This window comes from Neopsephotus bourkii, unplaced genomic scaffold (genome assembly GCF_033783945.1).
Source record: "Neopsephotus bourkii isolate Nb327-2 ecotype Australia unplaced genomic scaffold, CSIRO-AGI_Nbou_v1 NB_1197, whole genome shotgun sequence".
NCBI classification, from domain to species: Eukaryota; Metazoa; Chordata; class Aves; order Psittaciformes; family Psittacidae; genus Neopsephotus; species Neopsephotus bourkii.
Genome location: NW_026901682.1, coordinates 172758 through 193956, shown reverse-complemented (window position 1 = coordinate 193956; position 21199 = coordinate 172758). Strand labels below are relative to the sequence as shown.

The following is a 21199-nucleotide window of genomic DNA, read 5'->3' as shown; positions in this document are numbered from 1 at the left end:
TTACTTGAAATCAGTGATTGATTACATTTTAGAATTTGTGGCAAACCTCTGTGTTTAAATGCTGATTTGCACTTTACAGGCAAAAATGGGTAATCTAAAGCCTCTGTTCTTATCCAGACCCTGATAAATTTATTCTTTCCTTTCCAGATCTGTAGCCTTATGAGAGGAGGTATAGCAGAGCGAGGAGGTGTGCGTGTTGGCCATCGGATCATTGAAATCAATGGGCAGAGTGTTGTAGCAACACCCCATGAGAAAATTGTTCATATTCTCTCAAATGCTGTTGGTGAGGTAAGAGCAGGCAGTGTGTCTAGGCAATATAACATAGTTCATCACTGTTACCAGCAACAAACAGTGGAAGCCAGTAAGAAGCAGTACCCCTTAAGGGACCATTCTGGGACCAAGACTTTTTAACATCAGCAGTGACTTAGACAGTGGAATTGAGTGCACCTTCTGCAAATTTATGAGTGACACCAAGCTTGATGGTTCAGTTCATAAGCTTGAGGAAAGAGGTGTTATTGGAGGGACCTTGGCAGGCTTGAGGAGTGGGGCCATGTGAACTTCATGAAGTTCAGCAAGGCCAAGTGCAAGGTTCTGCACATGGGTATGGGGAGCCCCAGTATCAGTGCAGGGGGATGAAGTGATTGAGAGCAGCCCTGCAGAGGAGGACTGAGAGTACTGGTGGATGAAAACTTGTATACCTAGCCATGTGCACTTGCAGCCCAGAAATTCTGTCATGTCCTTGGCCACATCAAAAGAAGCGTGACCAGGAGGTCCAGAGAGGTGATCCTGCCCCTCTACTCCCCTCTCATCACAGACCCCACCTGGAGTACTGCATCCAGCTTCAGGGTCTCCAGAATAAGACTTGTTAGAGCAGGTCTAGAGGAGGGACACAAAAATGGTCAGAGGGATGGAGCACCTGTCCTACCAAGGAAGGCTGAGGAAGTTGAGGTTGTTCAGCCTGGACAAGAGAATGCTCCAGGGAGACCTTATCACAACCTTCCGGTACCTAAAGGGGGCCTACAGGAAAGACAGGGAGAGACATTTTACCAGGACCTGTTGTGACAGGACAGTGGTTTTAAACTGAAAGAGGATAGATGGGTGGTGGGACACTGGAAGAGATTGCCCAGAGAAGTTGTGGATGCCCCATCCCTGGAAGTGTTCAAGGCCAGGCTGAATGGGGCTTTGAGCAACTGGGTCTAGTGGAAGAAGCAGCAGGGCTTCGACTATATGATCTTAAAAGGTCCTTTCAACTGTTTCGTAACTGACTGTGCCTCTATTAGGCTGTTGCAATCCAGTTCTAAAAAGTGGAAGTGAGAGCAAGCCAGTATATTATTTCCTCTATTATTTAACCCTAGTTCTCATGTGTTTTGCAAGTTCACTAATCTGAAAATATGAAGTGTTCACAAAGAAGCAGCGAATGCTCTATCACTGGCAGTGTTCAAGGCCAGGCTGGAGAGAGGCTTGGGCAACATGATCTAGTGTGAGGTGTCCCTGCCCATGGCAGGGGTGTTGGAACTGGATGGTCTTAAGGTCCTTTCCAGCCCTTACTGTTCTATGATTCTATGATTGATACTAAGCATACTGTTTCATTAAATTGCCACCTGCAATACTTTAACGAAGGTACAAAAACTCTTACGTATTACTCTTTTCTTTCTGTCCTCCCTCATCAATGCTCTTGTTGATGTTAGGAACTTGGATTAACTTGCTGTGTTTCCTCTAGATTCATATGAAGACTATGCCAGCTGCCATGTACAGACTGTTGACTGCGCAGGAGCAACCAGTTTACATCTAAAGCCTACACCTCACCATCATAATGTGCATGGAGGATGTTTTTCCTCGTTAGTGCTTGTCTCTCTCGTGCTGCATTTCTGTGTCTGCAGAGACATTTCTCAATCTCTCTCTCTCTCCTTCACAGACACAAATACACTGTCTCTCCTCCCTCCCTTTTTCCTCTTCTTGATACCATTCAACTGAATTTGGGAAGGGGCAAAATGCATCTATGGGACTATTTTGGTTGAATCTTTTTATAAGTGAAACTTTAGTTCCACATGCAAAAACAGGAAAATAACAGCAGCATTGCTTACATCAGGATTCACAAAGAAGATTGATCCTGCTTCATGCTGCATTAGTCTTTTTTTTGTGGCTATGATTTTACAAACTGAGTAAATTAAACATTGCTTAATTAAATGTCTTTACCAAACAGATAAAAGTATAGGGTGAAAAGTGTTCTCTTGGATGTCTTATGTGTGGTTTTGCTTTTCTTGCCCTATTTTCCCACAGGCACCGAGTTCAATATTAAAAGTTTATGTCTGTACAAAAAGTACCAAAAAGATAGTTTCACTCTCAGAAAGAATTACCTGATTATGAGGACTCAATAGATGCTGCTATTGTAAAATGGACTTTCCAAATACACATCTTTAAATTCCTCTCTCTTTTCAGTTCTTCATGATAGTAGGACTCCAAAAGGTACTTTGAGAGTTGTTGAAACATGTTACACTTTTGTTTGCTTACACTGAGTCATTTGAGAGGCATATTTTACAGCTGCCTCCTTCTCTCTGCCCCTAGGTTTCTATCTTGTTTTCTTCTACTTTGTTTTTATATGCAACATGTCATATAGTCCCTTGCCTATTTTAGAGGTTAAAGGAGGGGGGGGAGGATCTTTAAATATCTACAAGAGAAATAATGAGGGGATTTCATGAAGAGCTACACTTTTTCTAGGCTCTTCATTCAGAATTTGGTGCACACAGCCATGTGTGCCAGTGTATATAGACCTTTTTAAACTTGTGCTTGCTATTTATGAAGTTTGAATATAAGAGATCTGCAGACTATTCTAAGTAATTTTGCTCTCTGAGCCAGTTTTAACATATATTTTTGTCCAAAGACCTGTCTAATTTTATTGACTTTTCTTTAGTTCACTAAATAGAGAACAGTGGCAGTGGATGAAGTGGGGATAAACTTATTTATTTTGTTATATAATTCAACTTGTGATTTTTTTTTTCCATATGTATAGCACTTAAAGGAGATATGTGTGTACTATATGCACTTGTATGAAGATGATAAATTGTAGGGATGTATTAACTCTAGGATTAGGATTTAATTGGCCTCTAACTTGCATGCTAGAGACAAAAGGGGGAAAAGGGGTTTGGTTGTTTTTCAAGGGTAGGAGGGAATGAGCAGTGGCTTGTCTTCCTAGTGAGAGAATAATTCTTCCTTCTCCATAGTTACTTTTTAGCCAGACTGTATACTGGTATTTATGCTGAAATTGAACCATGCATTTAGTCCAGGCTAATGTGATGATTTCTTTTAAAGAAACAGTTTGCTATATTGTGACGATATTAGAAAGGCTCAGTGAGATGAAAATAAGAGCAGGCCACACACAGCCACATACCACTTTTGCTTTGCAAATGTGAATTTGGATAATGGTCACTTTTTTTCTTAGTTATTGTGGGGTGGACTGTGCAATGTAAGTATTATTTGCAGTCCAGCAACAATACCTGGACATTACTATGGAGATTCATGGAAGTGAATGAGTGTGCTTTTACATGCATCTGCACACTTGGTGCAAACACTGCTAAGAGTCATTGAGCCCTCTTGCCAAAAGTCCATTTTTGGCTTTCAAAAATCATGGATATCCAGGGGCTGATCAGAGGTAGAGAATAAACTTTGTATTTCAGTGGTCAGTAATATTTAAAAAAAAAATAATGGAGCGATGCATAAGCTATTGTAGCAAGTGAACATGTTTTAGTGCTGAGATTAATGTACGATGACTTGATTTTACTTGCAGTTCTTGTTTTATGATTTAATCCAAATCTCCAGAATAGCAGATTGCACAAGAGAGCAGTGTTAGTATTCCAGGTTAGTACTTACCTCTGCTACACGACTGATGCAACTAGATAGTGAATGACTTCTGAGTATATTGTTTAAATGTAGACATCTGGTTTATGATCATTTGAACATTTTTCCCAAACTTTCCACCTATATAGTAATATATGTAAATATGATATATAACCATGTACAATTTAGAAGATTATATACAGTGCAGCCTTCCCATGAGTTGCCTGAGGACACTTAGTGAACTCTTGAAGACACAGTTATCATGCTTCTGGTTCCTGCTATGTTTACACCCTCTGCTTCACTTGTTTGTGTGGTTCTCTCCAGCTCATGTGGTGGGGTCTTTAACTCGCTTCACTGGGAAATTAGGAAGATCTGAATATGCAAACATATTTAGAGATTAAGCAACTGTTTCTTTGAAAACTTTTCTGCCAAGATTCTGTGAAGTTGCTGACACTTGAGTGCTTCCACAGTCCATGATAAATCGGTGCTTAACATTACGCAAGTGAATGCTTGCAGGATCAGAGTCTAGCAAAAAAAAAAATCTCAGTTTTTCCAATGACAGTGTGTGCATAAGATTTCTAAACTGTGAGGTCGTTAGTGCATGCACACTTCTGATAACAGTCTTGTGAACAATCCCATTTTACTTTGTAAAGGGAAAGAGTTTCAAGGAAAAGGAGCTTGAAAGGGAAAGCTGATAGTTCTCTAGACTGTTGCAGGAGCTTCTTAGATTACATGTGAATTTTTGACAGATTCAGTGGAGCAAACTGCTGGTTTACATTCCTTCTTCAGGGACAGACCTGAATTCTTTTTCGTCCTTGCCGCTTCATACACTCCAATTAATTCTTCAGTGTTTACATTAAGGATGAAACATCCCTTATATTTTTTATCGGCAAGTTTCACACATTTGTTTTGGGTCTTGCTTGAATTTGAGACTCGGTTGGGACTTCCAGGTTTGCTTGCTTTGCTTGTTTTCTAAATGAATTGTATTTCTGAAGACTGCAGTGTGGTTGAGATCTCTTGCACATATTTAGCGCAGTACCTAGGCAATGAAGTACTATTGTTCTGTAAAAGAGGGTGAATAGAAATTATTGTAAAGCATTGGGAGAAGCATAGTATTGTATTTGTATCAATATTGTTCTTTGTAAACATTTAATGATCTCTCTATATAAATATAAATATATATATAAATCTATGTGAGCCTGGAATGTTGATACTGCACATCTACTGAATGTAATTCCTCTGATGTTCTTTGCCACAGGTCCTTGACCTCTGTAATGAAGCTGCAGTGGTTTAGTTTGAGAGAGGGGAGGGTATGGGGGAGAGGAATGAGCTTTTTGTTTTGGGGGGGCAGGGTGGGGAGTTTCTGGCCAGCTATTTTGTTGTGATGTATTTACTGTGCTACATTCCTTTATTTAACTGAGCGCTAATGTCTGTAAGATTTGCAACAATAAAACACAAAAAAATACCTCAGACAAGGCTGAGAGTTTGCTCATACTGCTCTCGGGGTTGGCTTTCCAGTGCAGAATGCATGAGTGCTTGCAAGGTGTTTGAACATCCCTTTCACCACATATTCTGGAGTAATACTATGTGTTTCTGCAGGTGTGAACCAACACTATTAACTTTATTTTTAAAACAGCATTATTTTCAGGTAATAAGTTACAGTAGTGCTCCTAAATTAAGCTGAGTGCTTAGCTAAGCTTACATCCCAGTTTTTACCATATGACATGTCACCATGTTTGCATCTGCCAAAAGTACACTATTTTGAGATGCCTTTTATGTGACAGAAATATTATGTCATTGTCTGAATAATTTTAAATATGTGAGGTTTGGTTTTGGTTTTTGGGTGGTTGGGTTTTGGGTTTGGTTTTCTTTCATAAATGAGGCCCTGCTAAAAATTCTTTACACTGACTGTCAGTTCTGAGTCTGCTGCTTTTCATCAAAGGTCATCAGCGCGGTTTATTCTTAAAGAAAGACCTAATACCATTTGAATAAATAAAAAATAGAACTATAATATGTCTGTCCTTATAATGAATCCTGGAACTACCTGGGCTAAGGTTAAAAAGTATTTGTATAATGACAGTTCGATTATGAAAACCATGATGGTATTTGGAAGTCAAGCAGCAAAAGCAACAAAGTAGAACTTCTTCAGGTGCGGCTTCATAGGGTTTTCTGTGCTGCATAGGTTGTTAGGAGCACTTTGAAGATACAGAAATGAAAACAGACACAACTAATTGAGAAGAAAACTAAATGCGAGCCTTCAGCCACTGACTGTGCATAACATCAAATACAAATATTGCCAGCATGGGAGCATGAAGTATTTCACCTTATTTCCTTAAATAGTAGATTGGAGAAATTGTGAAGTCTCTGGTAAATGGTGCAGCAGACAGTCTGAGCTTCCTTTCTGTGTTCCCCTGCATGCCACTTTCCATCCTCCTGTTTATTACCAGTCTTGTTAAAACTTTATATTCCAGTTTCTATATTACAAACTTGTCCGCATTTCAGTGGACAAACCCGAGTCTGATTTCTCCTTTAGCAGTACAGATATAAATCTCACAGATTATCTGCCTTCACAGTGGAAATTTTCGTTGCCCTCACCTCCAGGGTTTTAATGGTTGGGATCCACACTGGGAGGACAAGCAGAACTAATCTGAGTCCCAAGAGCCTGTATTTCCTTGCAGGCCAGAGGGGTGGTGCTGGTAACAGAGCGGAGACTGGCAGCATCTGATAGCAGGGCTGGTATAGTGATTTAAATTAATGTTCAGTGTGGGAGTGTAATGATGGTAGCAATCCTGGCCTGCAGAACATCGTACCTGTCAGTTAATCAGAGTAAGCCCAGGCCTGAGCTGTGTTGCACTGTGCTGCTTGCCCAATGTGGGTTTCAGGGATATCTCTCAAACACAGCATAAATCCAGCTGGATAGTTGTTAAGAGCGGAGCAGGCAGCCCCACTTAGTACTGGTGGTGGGTGATACCATTTGTGTGTCCTTGCCTTTGTCTAGAAGTGCAACAGTGTGTTCCCACGTGAACATCCTTTCAGCACAGTAGAATGAAGCTGTTCTAAGAAAATCCTGTAATAGCTCAAATGACAAAAATGGGGTAACCCTTGCATGGATGTGGTCTACACAACGTTTTGTGCCCTGATACACCTGTTTTATGCTGCATAACCTGGGGTTCCCAGCCTCTGAAGGGATACAAAATCAGCTATACTATCCTCTTTCCTTATAACGTTGGCTCTAATAAAAAGTATTTTAAATGAGACTTTCGAGTCTGAGTGCATTTCTTACTGGAATGATAACAAACCAACACCTCCTAGTGCAAAACACATATGCTTTGGAGTTTTGGGTTTGGTTCTGTGAGTAAGGCAAGACTAATGTCCTACTATTAAGTGTGAAGGTCACTGAGCCAAAAGAGCATCTCTTTCAGACAGTTTAAATTTTAATTACAGTTTGCAAATTAACAACCTTCTTTCATAAAAGATAGTTTTAGAACTCTAAGCACCAGTTTTTACCGAGAACCTGCTTTACATCTAAAGGTCTGCATTTTATGACTGGAGTTTTTAATTTAAACCATAGTACTGATAATTTGCAAGGTTCTTCAGTACTACTTTTTTGACATCTGCTTCCTCTCAGTGTTGTATAATCATACCCCATACCTGCACAGTTTAACAAACTGCAGAGCCAGGAAAATAAGGCCAAATAAGGTGGCACATAAAATGCCCAGGTTGTGGATGCGCATCCTGGCAGATTTTCATGGCTTTCCAGCAAGGTGACAACCACTGAACATTGATTTCAGTGAAGTATGACTGTGGGTTGTCAGTTTTACATAATAGTCTTAATTCATTAGGGGCACTGTTAGATATTGATGCACTTGATATAAGAATAAAGTGTATATATATTTGGCAAATAAAATTATGTATAAAAGGACATTATCCATCAGTCCACATGCTGACTTTCGGAGTGGGGGCAGCAGCAGTTCTTAGGAAACCAGAGAATTTTTACAGCATGCTAATTGGGAAATGCTTCTCAGACAGTGCAAAAGAAGTAACTGCAGCACATATGGGAAGGGACCTGTGGTTCGTTTATAAAGAGCTTGACTGTTGCTGTAAATGTTAACTACTGTTTCTGTAAAAGTCCATAGAAGGACAGTTTTTTTCCTACTCCAGTACACTGGTTTTCAATACTCTTATTTCCCCTGCCACTGACCACCTGGCGTGACTGCTCTCCTGAAAGCCTCCCCTCCCTTGAAAGCTAGCGTCCATTTTAAATGTTTGTATTCCAGCTCAGCCAGGTAACATATATATGTTTTATGCTAATTCCTGTGCTTTCACAGCAGAATTTTCTGCCACTGGGTGATTTTACCAGTGAGCAAATTAAGGTGGGAGAAGAATGTGTCCCTGAATCCTAAGCAACTGGCTAATGGGCTTGTGCCTTCCCTACACCACCCTGTCACTTTTGATGCATGCATGTGTGTGTAGGGGAACAGGGGAAGGACGTAAGAATGACACTCAGGTACAATTTTTTTCCACTTCAAGTCCGTCTTTTATGCGTCTCCTTATGATAAGCATCCACTTATCCACTGATGCATCTCCCTATCATCTTCACCGTGTTGCAGTCTGCAAGTATGCTGCCTTTCTTCCCTGTTTCATCCTATACGAGTCTTCCATGGCTTTGAATTTCCTCACTGAGTGAGGAGACGTGTATGCTGCTCCTTCTCCAGAAAGGCATCTTCAGGCAAGACCAAGCAAGTTCAGGAGAGCTACTGTGGCAGCAGTGCGAAGAGTGAGAATATGACAGACAGCATGGAGTAGTATGCTCCCCTGGTTTAGGATGATGTGGTCTGGGACTAAGGACAGTGTCCCACTCACTAATAAATTCCCATTGCTCTAACTGGTGGCTTTTCTGCAGGGTGAGAGCTGCAGGAGGAGTGGTGGCGATTTGGAAGAGTGGTGTTGATGGAGACTTTTTCATTAGTTCTGAAAGCTGACTGGATGGGAAATGAGACCATGTCTGCAGTTGGGAAAAGGCATGAGAAGTACACATCATAATGTATGATAGCTCATAAAGCTGGTATTTGAAACTATATATATATATATAAATAAAAGTGGCTGATGGGAGACTGGTTCTGATAAAAGAGATTTGTATAAATCTCTTTTCCTAGACAGGTAAGAAGCACTTTAAGAAATGAAAATGATTCTTCTGTTGCCAAGGCTGCAATGTCACTGGAGCTCTGGTGATTGAAGTTAGCCACTACACCCCTTAAACACATTGCATACTTTAAACTTGTTGAAATAGCGTTGTGTGCTAAGTGTACATTATATTACCTCTTGTTGCCATTCTAATTATGACTAAGAAAAAGGAACTGGCTGTGGTACTGTATCTCTCAGTGCCTGAAGACAAAGACTCACTACATTGTTTGTGTATATGGGTGACTCAGTTATTTTTACTTGCCATGTGATTGTTGTAATATTGGTAGAGAAACTTGTAGCTTGGAAAACTACTCAGCCTGTGAGAGCATTGTTTTGAAGTACATTTGTTGCCAATCTAGGAAGTATTCCATTTCTTCTGGATTGGTGTGCCGCAGTCAAAGGGTTATAGGGTTGTGTGTAAATTCGTGGCAGTCAGGGTGTGGTATCAGGTGTAGTGGTTGAAGAGGCTGGGCCCTCGTGAGCAAAGCACAAATCTTTAATGGTATATAATCCTTGCTGTTAGGAAGGACCTGCTTGTCTAGTCCATAGCCAGCAAGACTGTCAAGTTACTGGTGCAGAGTAGATCACAGCCTGGCTACAGAAACTAGCCTGCTTGGTGTTCAGGCCAGTCTCCAAGAAACAGGGATTTCCAGTACTACTTGCACACTGATCCAGCTACAAAATCTGCAGGTGTGTTACAGGAGGTACATTGAGAACAGATAGGCCCCTACCCTGACATGAAGTGCCTCAGTGTGTGCTTTATAGAATCATAGAATAGTTTGTGTTGGAAGGGACCTTCAAAGGTCAAATAGTCCAACCGCTCTGCAATGAGCAGGAGAATCTTCCACTAGATCAGGTTGCCCAGAGCCACATCCATCCTCATCTTGAATGTCTCCAGGTATGGGGCATCCACCACCTCTCAGGGCAACCTATGCCAGTGTTTCACCACCCTCATTGTTAAGAATTTTTCCTCACATCCAGCTTGAATCTCCTCTCTTTTAGTTTAAAACCATCACCCCTCGTCCTATTGCAGCAGGTTCTGCTAAAAGGCCTCTCCCCATCTTTCTTACAGGCCCCTTTTAAGAACTGAAAGTCTGCAATAAGGTCTCCCTGCAGTCTTATCCAGGCTGAACAACCCCAACTGTCTCAACCTTTCCTTACAGGAGAGGTGCTCCAACCCTCTGGATCATTTTTGTGGCCCTTCTATGGATCCTTTCTAGCAAGTTCATATATTTCCTATACTGAGAACCACAGAGCTGGATGCAGTACTGCAAGTGAGGTCTCACAAGAGCACAGTAGAGGGGCAGGATCACTTCCTTTGGCCTGCTGGTCATGCTTTTTTTGATGCAGCCCAGGATACAGTTGGCTTTCTGGGCTGCAAGCACACACTGCTGGCTCATGTTCAATCTGTACCTCTAAGTCCTTCTCCTCAGGGGTACTTTCAATCCCTTCATTCCCCAACCAGTATTGGTATCGCAGGTTGCTGTGGCAGGGGCAGGATCCTGCACTTGGCCCCGTTGAAGTCTGACTGGTTACACATAGTGCACCCTAGGCATAGATCTGGCCATCACCTCCCTGAAGCAGTCCCATGGGCAGAGAACAGGTTTTCCAGAGAAGCCTGTGATAACAAAAAGGTATTATTCAGAAAAGTTGATGACTGGATATGTAACTGGTGGGGGGGGGGGGGGGGGGGGTGTATTTTTTTGTGTGGTAGAACAGCTGTTGTTGCCATATTGCTTCTCTTACTGTGAAAGGAGAGCCATAAAGCATGACTCGCTAAAAAGCAGGTCATGTTTTGTGCAGATCACTAAGGAAACAGCTTACTTGAGTATTAATATGATTGATAGGTTTTATAAATAATTGTGGCTCTAGTCCTGGAGTAATTATCTGATCAATTAGAAATTAAGAGCTATGGTAAGCAGATAGATAACTTATTTAAATGAAATTTTTTTCTTTCCTGTTATTGGAAACATGTACCTGCCTTTTGAAGCACTGTCCAATGGCTGATAACTTTAGCCCATGGTGAGTCCTGTTCCACTGGGAGAATGAGCAATTAACTGAACTGTAATCAAGTCTTCCAAAGCTTACGCTGCATCCTGACTTGGGGCCCTGGGACCTTCGCAGACTTTCCTCCCAGTAGGATGGCATGGAGTTTATATGTAGAGCGTGACAGCAACATAAGAGCTGTCAAGAGGTACTGGAAGTACAGTTTGCAAAGATGGGTGTGCATAATTTTCCTCTTCCACAACCTAGTTTTGGAAGGGCAATGATTAAGTGGGAAAAGGAAGCTAATGGAGAAGGTCTGGAAGAATTCCCACTTAAGATGATGCATGTTAACAAGAAGAGGTGGAATTTTAAATGTGATGGAAAATGTAACAGAGCTGAAATAAATTCTACCATAAGGAAGCAGTGTGTTCTTGTGATGTTTTCTTTCATCTCCAAGATAAAACCCCTCAATTTTTACTCACTGTGCTCTTACTTCTGAAAGCAAAATGTACCAATATGCCAGCACTTCAGGAAACACAATACCCCTAATGTGCTTCCTCTGCTAGACGGGCAATATAAAACATCAATTCCAGTACAAGGAAAAGCATTTTATTTTATTCAAGTGATCATCTTTAGCTAGTTGAGCCATACTGCACAGTTTCAACTTCAGAACAAGCTTAATTAAATTTTAAAGCTTTTAAAAACAGCAGGAACATTTAGCCATCCTGAAGGCTACAACTAGCCTTGCAAATAAAATTTGCGTGGCTGACCCCAGCTTCTGGAAATACTTAAGTACATTCCACATTAACAGCACACATATAGAACAGAGCTTAACAACCTATCTGCAGGCAACAGCTTGATCCAACTGGCATATCCATTTGTTTGAACGGCATAAACCAGATCAACTGTATGAACTATATAAACTGGACCTAGTATTTGTTAAGGAAAAGTCACACCTTGGTAGTTGACATCACAAGCAGAAACGAGAGTAAACCATCAGCTCTAGTGGATGCCATGGCAGAAAAAGTAAAGAAATATCAACATTTAAGAGCTCAGGAATTAAAAAATGCCATTACTATAAATTTCTGGGATTTCCCTTAGGAACATGAAGCATCAGGTCAATTATGAGCCACTAGCTGGACTAGGACTCACCTCCTGATAGGAAAAAGTCCTTGCTATTTATCAAATAGGGTGCTTTTTACACCAGTAGGTATGGTACATATATCTGTAAGTCAGCAGAGTCAGTTGTAAGATCTTAGTTTGTATAATGAATTATAAACATACTGGTGAAAGGTAATACTGTGATTGCTTGCCCACCACAAGCCAGAGGGCTCTGGTAGTATATAGGGACCACAATGAAAACACCACCAATTACTGGCCTTTGCTTAGGTGAACGCCTGTACATAACCCAAAAAAGGAACATGGATAATTTTATATATGTTTGATAAATAGCCAGAGGTGTGAACTCATGGGTCACTGGCCTAGTGGTTAAGATTGCCAAAATGTTAGAGTGTTACCTAACTGCTTCATATGTGCTTCCAGCATGGATGGCAGCTGGTACATAATAAGCACCTCTACTAGGAAGTAAATTGCTATATGCCAAGAAAAACAAAAGAGAAAAGAATTACAAAAATATAAGTGGAGATATGGAAACACACACCAGATGAACAGAGGCACCAACACCGACCCTGCTCTCCAATGAGATACAAAGTGCGTTAACTGACCTTGCCTCACCTCAGTAAACCAAGGCATAGGGCTGTTCTGCCATCTCTCTTGTAACCTGAGGTAAAAAAAGCAAATCCATCCTAACTACTGACAGACTAGAGAGGTGCGACAGAGCAGTACTGTACTACAAAAAGACTAGTTGCACCTGAGAGGCCAATACAGGCCTGATTACAATCTGTTTAACAGGCTTTGTAGAACAAGCATCCCCTTAGAAGTCCGAGCGTGGGGGTGTAAAAAGAAAATGGATTATCAACACGCTCATCCACCCACCTAGTTTGAGAAGGGCAGAGATAATTTTCCCGTGTAGCACCTATGTCTGATAGACAGAAGCGCTCTACAGAGGAACAAACAGAAACCAGCTCAAAGTACAGTTTCCCTGACAACACCAATAACACTGGGAGGCTGTTCATGCTCTGCTTTCTGGATCCCCCTCATTGCTCAGTTCATCTTTATCTGTGGTGAAAGTACTCAGGTCACCACATCTCTCCAGGTGAAGCAGTCCAGGATGCTGTCCGGAAGATAACGCATGGACATTCAATGGCATGGCTTGATGGGCAGGTGACAACATCTTTAAAAGGGGAAAAGAAAAAAAAATCAGATCTGTTTTCGGGCTCTTGTTCCATTAAAACAGTTTCCTACCCAACTAGGAAGAAGCTGATTGATCGTTATTCTTTAAAAATAGCAGACAGCACTACCACCAAAGAAAGCTACGACTGAAACTGCTGTTTGTCAAGGAGGCATGCCAAGAGCGATCCCAACTGGGAAAAGAAGGGAGTGTTGCCTCTTTTTGTCTTCAAAGCTGCATGAGAATTATCTCACCCCAAACCATGGTGTGCCAGGTGTTGCTTAATAGGAACCCAAATGTTGCTTCCTGCTGAAGCCACTTGTCTGCAATAACCTTCAGGCCAGGTCTCTCAGATCCTCATTAGAACTTTTTTTTTTTTCCAAATGGTTCTTCTGTCAGATTTGATGAGGCTTTTGTTGCCTCTAGGCTGCAGGAGGAAATTCCACTTTATCTGCAGAGTCTAAACTACAGTCTTTAACGTGTTTTGTGCAAGAACCAAAACCAAAACCAGTTGTAACAGCAAATCAGTTGTACCTTGCATGAATCAACTCATCTATCCAAACGGTCTGTAAGCTACCAGAACATTCATTTGATGAGTTCTGTAGTGTCTGAAACTTCTGAATACTCATTCCATGAATGTAAGCACATATTTTCTACTTTCTGCTTTTCTCCCTTTAGTGCTAGAAGTTAATTGTATCCTAGGAGCCAACCATAAAAAGGTTGCTTCTAGGGGGTTGGCATAAACATTTCCTTGTCAACCTCTGTTTCTTCCAGTTTATAATAATAAATGCTTTATAGCACCTCTTCCCCATATACTGCCACACTCAGTATAAAACACTGTCACGTTATTTACAGCTCCTGATTCTACCACAGAAGACCATCTCCTTTAGCTTGTAAATACACAAGTATTCAGTCTTCTGAAAACGGTCCTGACTGTGTGATAGGGAGAGCAAAAGACATCATAGCTGCATAGCCTCACACACTTCCTAAATAAAAATAAAATACTAAAGGAAATTAACTGGGTTCAAAGACTCTGACACATAAAGCAGAGTGGCAAGTGTAACCCTGTACTCACAAATGAAGGCCAACAGGTTTCTACATCATTTGTTAACTACAAGTGATAAAACTACCTGCTCAAGGAACGTGGCACTGGTGATAGCTTCTGCCATATGTTTCTCATCTGATCTTAAAACAGACTTGATATTTTCCACCAACTTGTGTATGTCAGGGCTCATGCTGCAGGAGGACTGCTCTAGGATCCATGCCACAAGCTGTTTTGTGTCTGTGTAAGACTTGTAGTCTATCAAAGATCGGGGTCTTCCCCTCAAAGGTCTTTCTCTCAAACTGTTCCGCAAGGTGACAGCAGAGAGTGGTAGTTTTGCTGCAGTCTGCGTGGCAGCTTCACAGCTGGGCACTGCCTCTGAAGACAAAGACCAAACAAAGCAAACAATCCACCTGGTTCACAGTACTGTTATTCAGCAAGTACCCCCTGAGGTTTCAACCCTGGTTCAGCAGTGATGTAGTGCACATTGTAACCATGCAAAGCATTAAGAGTCCAGCATGGTCATGGCAGCATGCAAGGCTTGCTCTGTAGTGCGTTTACTCTAGAGAAAATGCCTGTAAAATAGAGTCATACATAGCTACGTTGAGCGTGTACCACATGCCAAAGGGTCTGGAGGGACAACTCTGGGAAAGAAATGTTTGCTAGTTGATGTACGTCAATTTATTTCTCTTTTGCTTCTCTTCTGAATAGACCTGAAATGAACCTGGAGTGTTAAGGCTGACACACAGTTATAAAAGCAGGGTAAGCAAAGCTTGAAGGCTTTTATGCTCTCTCCTAAGCTCTTTGTAACTTTCAGTTATTACCAGTAAAATGATTACTTACAACATATCTTACTTACAGTTTTTATATATATATATATATATAAGGTATATATATACACACAAGGTATATATATATACATATATATATTAAAATATATACTTACAAGATAATTGCTTGTCAAGATGGAATAAGCTAGTAATACTACAAAGTGGACATTTAATTGAGGGGAAAAACAGAAGAAAAACAAAACAAAAAACACCAACAAAATAACCCATAACCAAAAGACAGCACCCAAAAACTGAAAAAAAACCCCAACCAACAAAAAAAAAACCCAAAACAAAAAACCAACCAACAGATCATCAAAACTCCAAAACATTCAAAATTACATTGCAAGGACTAAACTAGGGCCAAGACAGAATCTGTTCCACTGTCTTTGTTCCAAATAAAAATCCAGTGCCTTTGGGCCAAAAATCATCATCATTTTGGTCCCATTAAAAAGAAAAAAAAAAAGTAAATAGACCCCCGTAGAGGTTGTTCAATGTTGGCTTTATGCCTAAATCAGCAATACCAGGCGGAGATGCAAAACTTCCCAGCAAGAAGAGCCCTAACTAACTTGAAGCAACTTTCTTTGATGCAAAACTTCCCAGCAAGAAGAGCCCTAACTAACTTGAAGCAACTTTCTTTGTTCTGTTGCAGCTGAGTTCCCTTTCTGCAGTAATCATGTATTTAACTCTAAGGTCCAGTGCTGAACAGCCCTAGCCTCAGTTACACTGAGCCTAAGGAACCCAAATACTTCCGACTGATGAAATCTCCCAACAGCAAAAGTGCTCTGCTCCACTTTCACAGCTGTGACACAGCTATGGCTCTGTGTCATGTAACTACTGCTTCAGCAGCAGATTCTGCAGAATGCTGTGGTGTAAGCCGATAGGAGGAAAGAGGAAAAGAAAGGCACATGATATATCAGAGACATAAAAGCACTCCACAAATTAGTGAGTGTAATCTGGATAAGTATGTGCCCAATATTTAACGTAAATGGTTGTCACTAATGTGTCTCCTCTCTGCTTACATTTTGTGAGCACTAATATGCAGCCACTATGGGGATTCCAATATCCTTTAATAAAAACTGCATGACTCTTGACTAGTGGATTTTTAAGACTCATCAGAATCAATGACTCTGCAGTCACACTAGCAGCTTTCCCATAGCAACTGAATTGGATGACTGACACAAAGGTAGCTGCAACAGACTTCATCAGCTTTCCACTGTGGTTTTTCTGTATTGAGGTTTTGGGGAGTTTTTGAATCTATGAGGAATGAGAAAAGGTGTGCAAATTTATAAACTGGTACCAAATACCCAAGCTAATTTTGCTTTAAATTGCTTACTCTGACAACTCCTGAAGGCTTTTAGATGCCAGTGTATGAATACACTGAGAAATCCTGTGCGCTCCCTCCCCCTCATCTTCCACCATGCATCCCACCTCCCCAGGCTAACAACACCTGCTACAGACCCTGTTCCTAGATGTGAAAGCCTGAAGAGGGACAAGACTAAGGTGCTGGTTGAAGAATATTTGGCATTTGCTGTAATGTAGGTACTCTTTCTGGAGACAGTAGCTGATTTCTGCACGTACAGGTTCAACGTGCTAGCCTTCTGACAAATGGTCTTTTACGCACTCATTACGTAAGCACTGATAGAGAAAATCGAGTCACCTTGGAGAAACCGACAGTACAACAAAGGATCACTGCTGGACCGTTTCATTAAAGGATTGAAGGCTCTTCCGCCGGCTCTCTCTGCGAGCGCCCAGCTTGCATTTGAAGGGGAACGGCTCTCTCTGCTGGAAGGCTCAGGAATTTCTTCTCCTGAGTAACCGGGAATTACAAAGATGAAGGAAAATCGTTTAGAATAAAGCAGATCTGTAAAAGCCATTATTAGAAATTACTACTGATTTTTTTTTATCTCCTCCATAAATGTGTAACGATTTGACACAAAAGTTTAAAGGCGCATGTATGTGCACATATACCCACGCTCGCCAATAACACTGGTCTAAAGCCTACTTAAACCCTGTAGAAACCTGTTCAGCCTTATATAGCTGCAGTAGCAAAAAAAAATGCAGCTTTGCCTAGTAATGACCTCATCTTAAACTAACTGATCAAAGGGAGCTATAGCTTTCTTTGACAGAAAACCAAATCCCACGGAGCCCGAATCCTCCTGCAGATCATACCAAGATCTGGCACCATATAGTCAGAGGTCAGTTACCATTTGTAATTAGGTAGCTCAAAGATCAGTCACCAGTCCCTAGAAGGGAGTCAAAGACCCTTTTCATGAGATTCTTTATCAAAAGTTTTTCCTGAATTCCTGTGATACGTTTCATTTTTCAGGGTATGGTTATGTGCTGCCAATTCCTACAGCTGCCTTTTAGTGAAAAAGAACAAGACGAAGGTATGTGCTTCTCAACAAGCCTGCTTCTTTACCTTCATCTGACAGCACCTGGCATATTATAGAAAACAACATTCTTACTCATGCAAGACCAAAAAAACAAATTAATATACACAGCCTTCAGAACATGGCAAATGTTTGTGCTTCAACTGTAATGGAAATGTGTCAAAGTATTCAAGAAAATTAAGGCTTGGATGACATGTACTTGTTGAGCATAGCACCTTATCTCCTACTCATATGCAACTTAGAATCTTTAAAGAGAACAGTGACAGAGCCTATACAAAGCAGATACCAGCCTGGAAAGTCAGGTGGTAGGACCCAGCAACCAAGCATGGCAAACCAAAAATCAGTCAGGATTAAAGAATTCATCATCAGTATAAAATTCTAACAGCAGTGGAGCTGTGCCAGCAGTCAGTCTTTGAGGTACAGTGCTGCTGGTACTCTGGAGAAGCTGGAGTTTCTTAACTATTAAACAGATGAAGTAATCAATTTCATGATCTTCTGATAAGTGTTTCAGATGTCAAAGAGATAACTGACTTAAGCTGCTTTGTACTGCAAGTGTGCATACCTAGTATGTGATGATACAGAGCAGCTGCCAATCATAACAAGCTGTCAGTAGAACACTGCGTGTCTTCCTACTACAGTCAGCAGGGAAAGTCTGATTTTGCTTTACAGGAGTGCTTTTTAAGTCAGTAAAACCATTTTAGCTGGCACAAAGAAGCTTACATGTCCTGCAGCCAGCAGGCAGGACTCCCCGAGTTCTGCTGGCAGACAGTAGTGCATAGCTTCAACTTCCGTCGGGAGCTATACTTAGTCCTGATGATGCCAAGAGGATCATGGCATCATACACAAGTGCCCTGGCACGACAGACTATCAGCATAAACTGAAAGTTCAGCTTGTATTTATAGACTCTTACTCTACATCAGCTGAGACAGCCCATAGAGTTACCCTGACACAATTTCAACATGTCCCCTCATTTTGAATTTTCCTCCTGCTGTGGTCTAAACCCAGTAGGCTGCTAAGCCCCACACAGCTGCCCACTCACTCCCCCTCTGGTAAGAAGGGAGAAGAACTGGAAGGGCAAAAGTGGAAGAGCTAAAGAGTCTAGGGGAGTGTAGAGGGCAGACACCAAACCACCACCAACAAAACAAACCAAATTAAAACCAAGTGGTGCATAAGCAGCAGCCCACCATCAGCTGACTGATGTCCCTGAGCAATGGCAAACTGGAAAACTGCCAAGTGGCACGGGACATCCTTTTGCTCAATTGAGGTCTGCTGTCCCAGCTGTGTCCCATCCCAGCATCTTGCCCAGCCCCAGCCTACACACTGCAGGGGTGAGGGGGCAGAGTAAGAGATGGAGCAATCCTCAATGCCGTGCAAGTACTGCTTAGCAACAGCTAAAACACTGGTGTGTTGTGAACACCATTTTGGTCAGAAATCCAAACCAGTACCATATATGCTGCTATGAAGAAAATGAACTCCATCTCAGCAAGGCCCAGTATACCTCCCTAAATACGACTAAAGGATGAGATACTGCTCAGCATATTTCTTTTTCTTAAATTCATTGCTCTTAGGAAACCTTGGCTTCTAGAAGGGGCAATGTTAATATTCTTTATTAGCCTTTTAATTTGGAGGGGGAAAAAAAAGGAGAAAGAAAAAGAAAGAGCAGGAGAGGAGGGTATAATTTATCACATGTGCTCAGGTCTGCTTACTTGCAAAGGAAGTTTTTAAATACAAAGAATACCTCAGAGAATACCTCCGCACAAGTTTGGTGGTGGTGTTTGGTTTTGTGTTTTCACTTTTGGTTTGTGGGTTTGGGTTTGGATTTCGGTGTGTTTTTTTTCCTGCACCCCTTCACAACATCTTGCACTTTTTACAGTATTCTTTTCTTATTTTTCATTCTCATAACTTTAAGCAGTCACCATGCAGCCTTATGTTTGATATCCCATTTTTTTTTGTGCTCAAAGTACCCAGAGATAGCAACAGCAGTTTTATCAATGACTCTTGAGAATTAAACTTTTTGCTACAACTCTTGTGATTTTTTTCTGATATCACAACTGATGCGGTATTGGAAGCATCCAAGTGCTTGTTTTCAGAAATCTCCGTTAGACTGCCAGAGTGTAAGGCAACTTAGAAATACTTGTTATTTGTTTGAAATATTACTTAGTGTAAACTTTTTTCCTGCCGCCACTTGGCAGGGACACTTTCAGCTGATGAACTTCACACCAAGGTTTTCCTATATCTTGAGAAGTAAGTTGGCAGAAGAGAAGCCACAGTCAAATAAAAGATTTGTGGCTCCCCTGCCAGTCCAACTGTGTATACTCTGCATATGCTTGAGCTGTGAACATTGTGCAGATAGGCAGGCACATAGCCATCTGTTGCACAAAATATTCTCCCCCACAATGGCCAGTTCAAGTGAAAAGTGGAACAGTTTTTCACTGGAGCTGTACTGCAAAACTTGCCTGTGACTTACCTGGGAGCTGATAATGTTTAGCTGCAAGTGTACATCACAACAAAGATTAGGCTGAAAATAACTTGTAACCATTTCCATTCATTTTCTAAAACAATACTGAGCAAAGCTGGATGTGGTATCTACATGTAGTCTAGCTAATGTCCTGTTAGGATGCATGAACTATTTATGAATTCTTCTGGTTCAAGCTGCATAACAGAGTAATTCCTGCATTTAGCTCAATGCAGTCCAGCATTATTTTATCATTTTCCTGTTTTCATCAGCAACAAAATGTCAACAGACACCATCAGTACTTAAATTGAAGCACTGGAGCTGAACATTCTTTCTTACAGCACATGGACATATGAGTCAATGGCCATCTTGTAAATTATTAAAAAGGAAATATATATTTGTTTCTGTATCTTGAAAACAAACAACTTTTTACATATTTTAATCATTAATTGCTGTCCTACTGCACAAAACAATTATGATTCTGTATCTCTCTGGCCTGCAATATTGTAGCTGTCTTTCAAAGAAGTAATAATGCTGATGCTACATTAAGTCATCTGGGCTGGGTAGAACTGTCAAATACAAATTCTAAAATACAGTTTTTACCTTGAGAAGCCTCCCTGTCACTCACTTCCTCCGGATCACCATCAAATTCCATGACATGTATTTGGACTGCACTTTCCTGGAATAAAATAGAAAGGTTCAAAAATCGTAAGCCACCATCTTTTTTCTGGTACTTTCTAAGACCTGCAACATCCACTTTACAATAGTAAACACTCCTGCTTAACTGCACAGTGACTATGTCATACATGTTTAATCCCACTCCAAAACTAAGGTTAGTGAGAGTCTAAAATTAATGTACATCATCCAGGTCAGCCAATTCTATCCTGCTGAGTATTTTCTTTTCCTGTGAAAAAGCACCTCTTTTCTGAAACACCAGTGAAAAGGCACCAGTGAGCATAGCAAAACCCTCACCCAGTCCCACATGGGAGGGAAGTAAAGGAAGGAGGCAGCACAGGTATCCTCTAGAATAACCAGCAACAGATGTGCTCAATAGCACATTCTGCTCTTTTTCCAATGCGTGGACAGAGTTTTCTAACTGGGATACTTTTGCACTCTAAAGGTGGTTTATTAAAGTCTTCAGTGAAATTTACAGCAAGCCACATTTGCAACTACACATGTTCTCCTGCT

At 41.1% G+C, this 21199-nt stretch overlaps 2 protein-coding genes across 7 annotated transcripts in view; one reads left to right on the top strand and one right to left on the bottom strand.

The window, feature by feature from the left end:
• The window catches only part of APBA1 (amyloid beta precursor protein binding family A member 1), a 94668-nt gene extending 90603 nt beyond the window's left edge, over positions 1 to 4065 (top strand). For all 6 annotated transcript variants that reach the window (XM_061364272.1, XM_061364271.1, XM_061364270.1 and 3 more), the window contains 2 exons: positions 148 to 288; positions 1721 to 4065. In XM_061364272.1, the coding sequence (XP_061220256.1) occupies positions 148 to 288; positions 1721 to 1792 (213 nt within the window). In that variant the 3' untranslated portion in view covers positions 1793 to 4065. The remainder of the gene's footprint in view (positions 1 to 147; positions 289 to 1720) is intronic.
• Positions 4066 to 12171: 8106 nt separating this feature from the next.
• Positions 12172 to 21199, bottom strand: part of ENTREP1 (endosomal transmembrane epsin interactor 1) — a 28258-nt gene continuing 19230 nt past the window's right edge. Inside the window, 5 exon segments of the mRNA XM_061364284.1 lie at positions 12172 to 13167; positions 13169 to 13297; positions 14425 to 14714; positions 16824 to 16973; positions 20615 to 20690. Of these exon segments, the coding sequence (XP_061220268.1) occupies positions 13090 to 13167; positions 13169 to 13297; positions 14425 to 14714; positions 16824 to 16973; positions 20615 to 20690 (723 nt within the window). The 3' untranslated portion in view covers positions 12172 to 13089.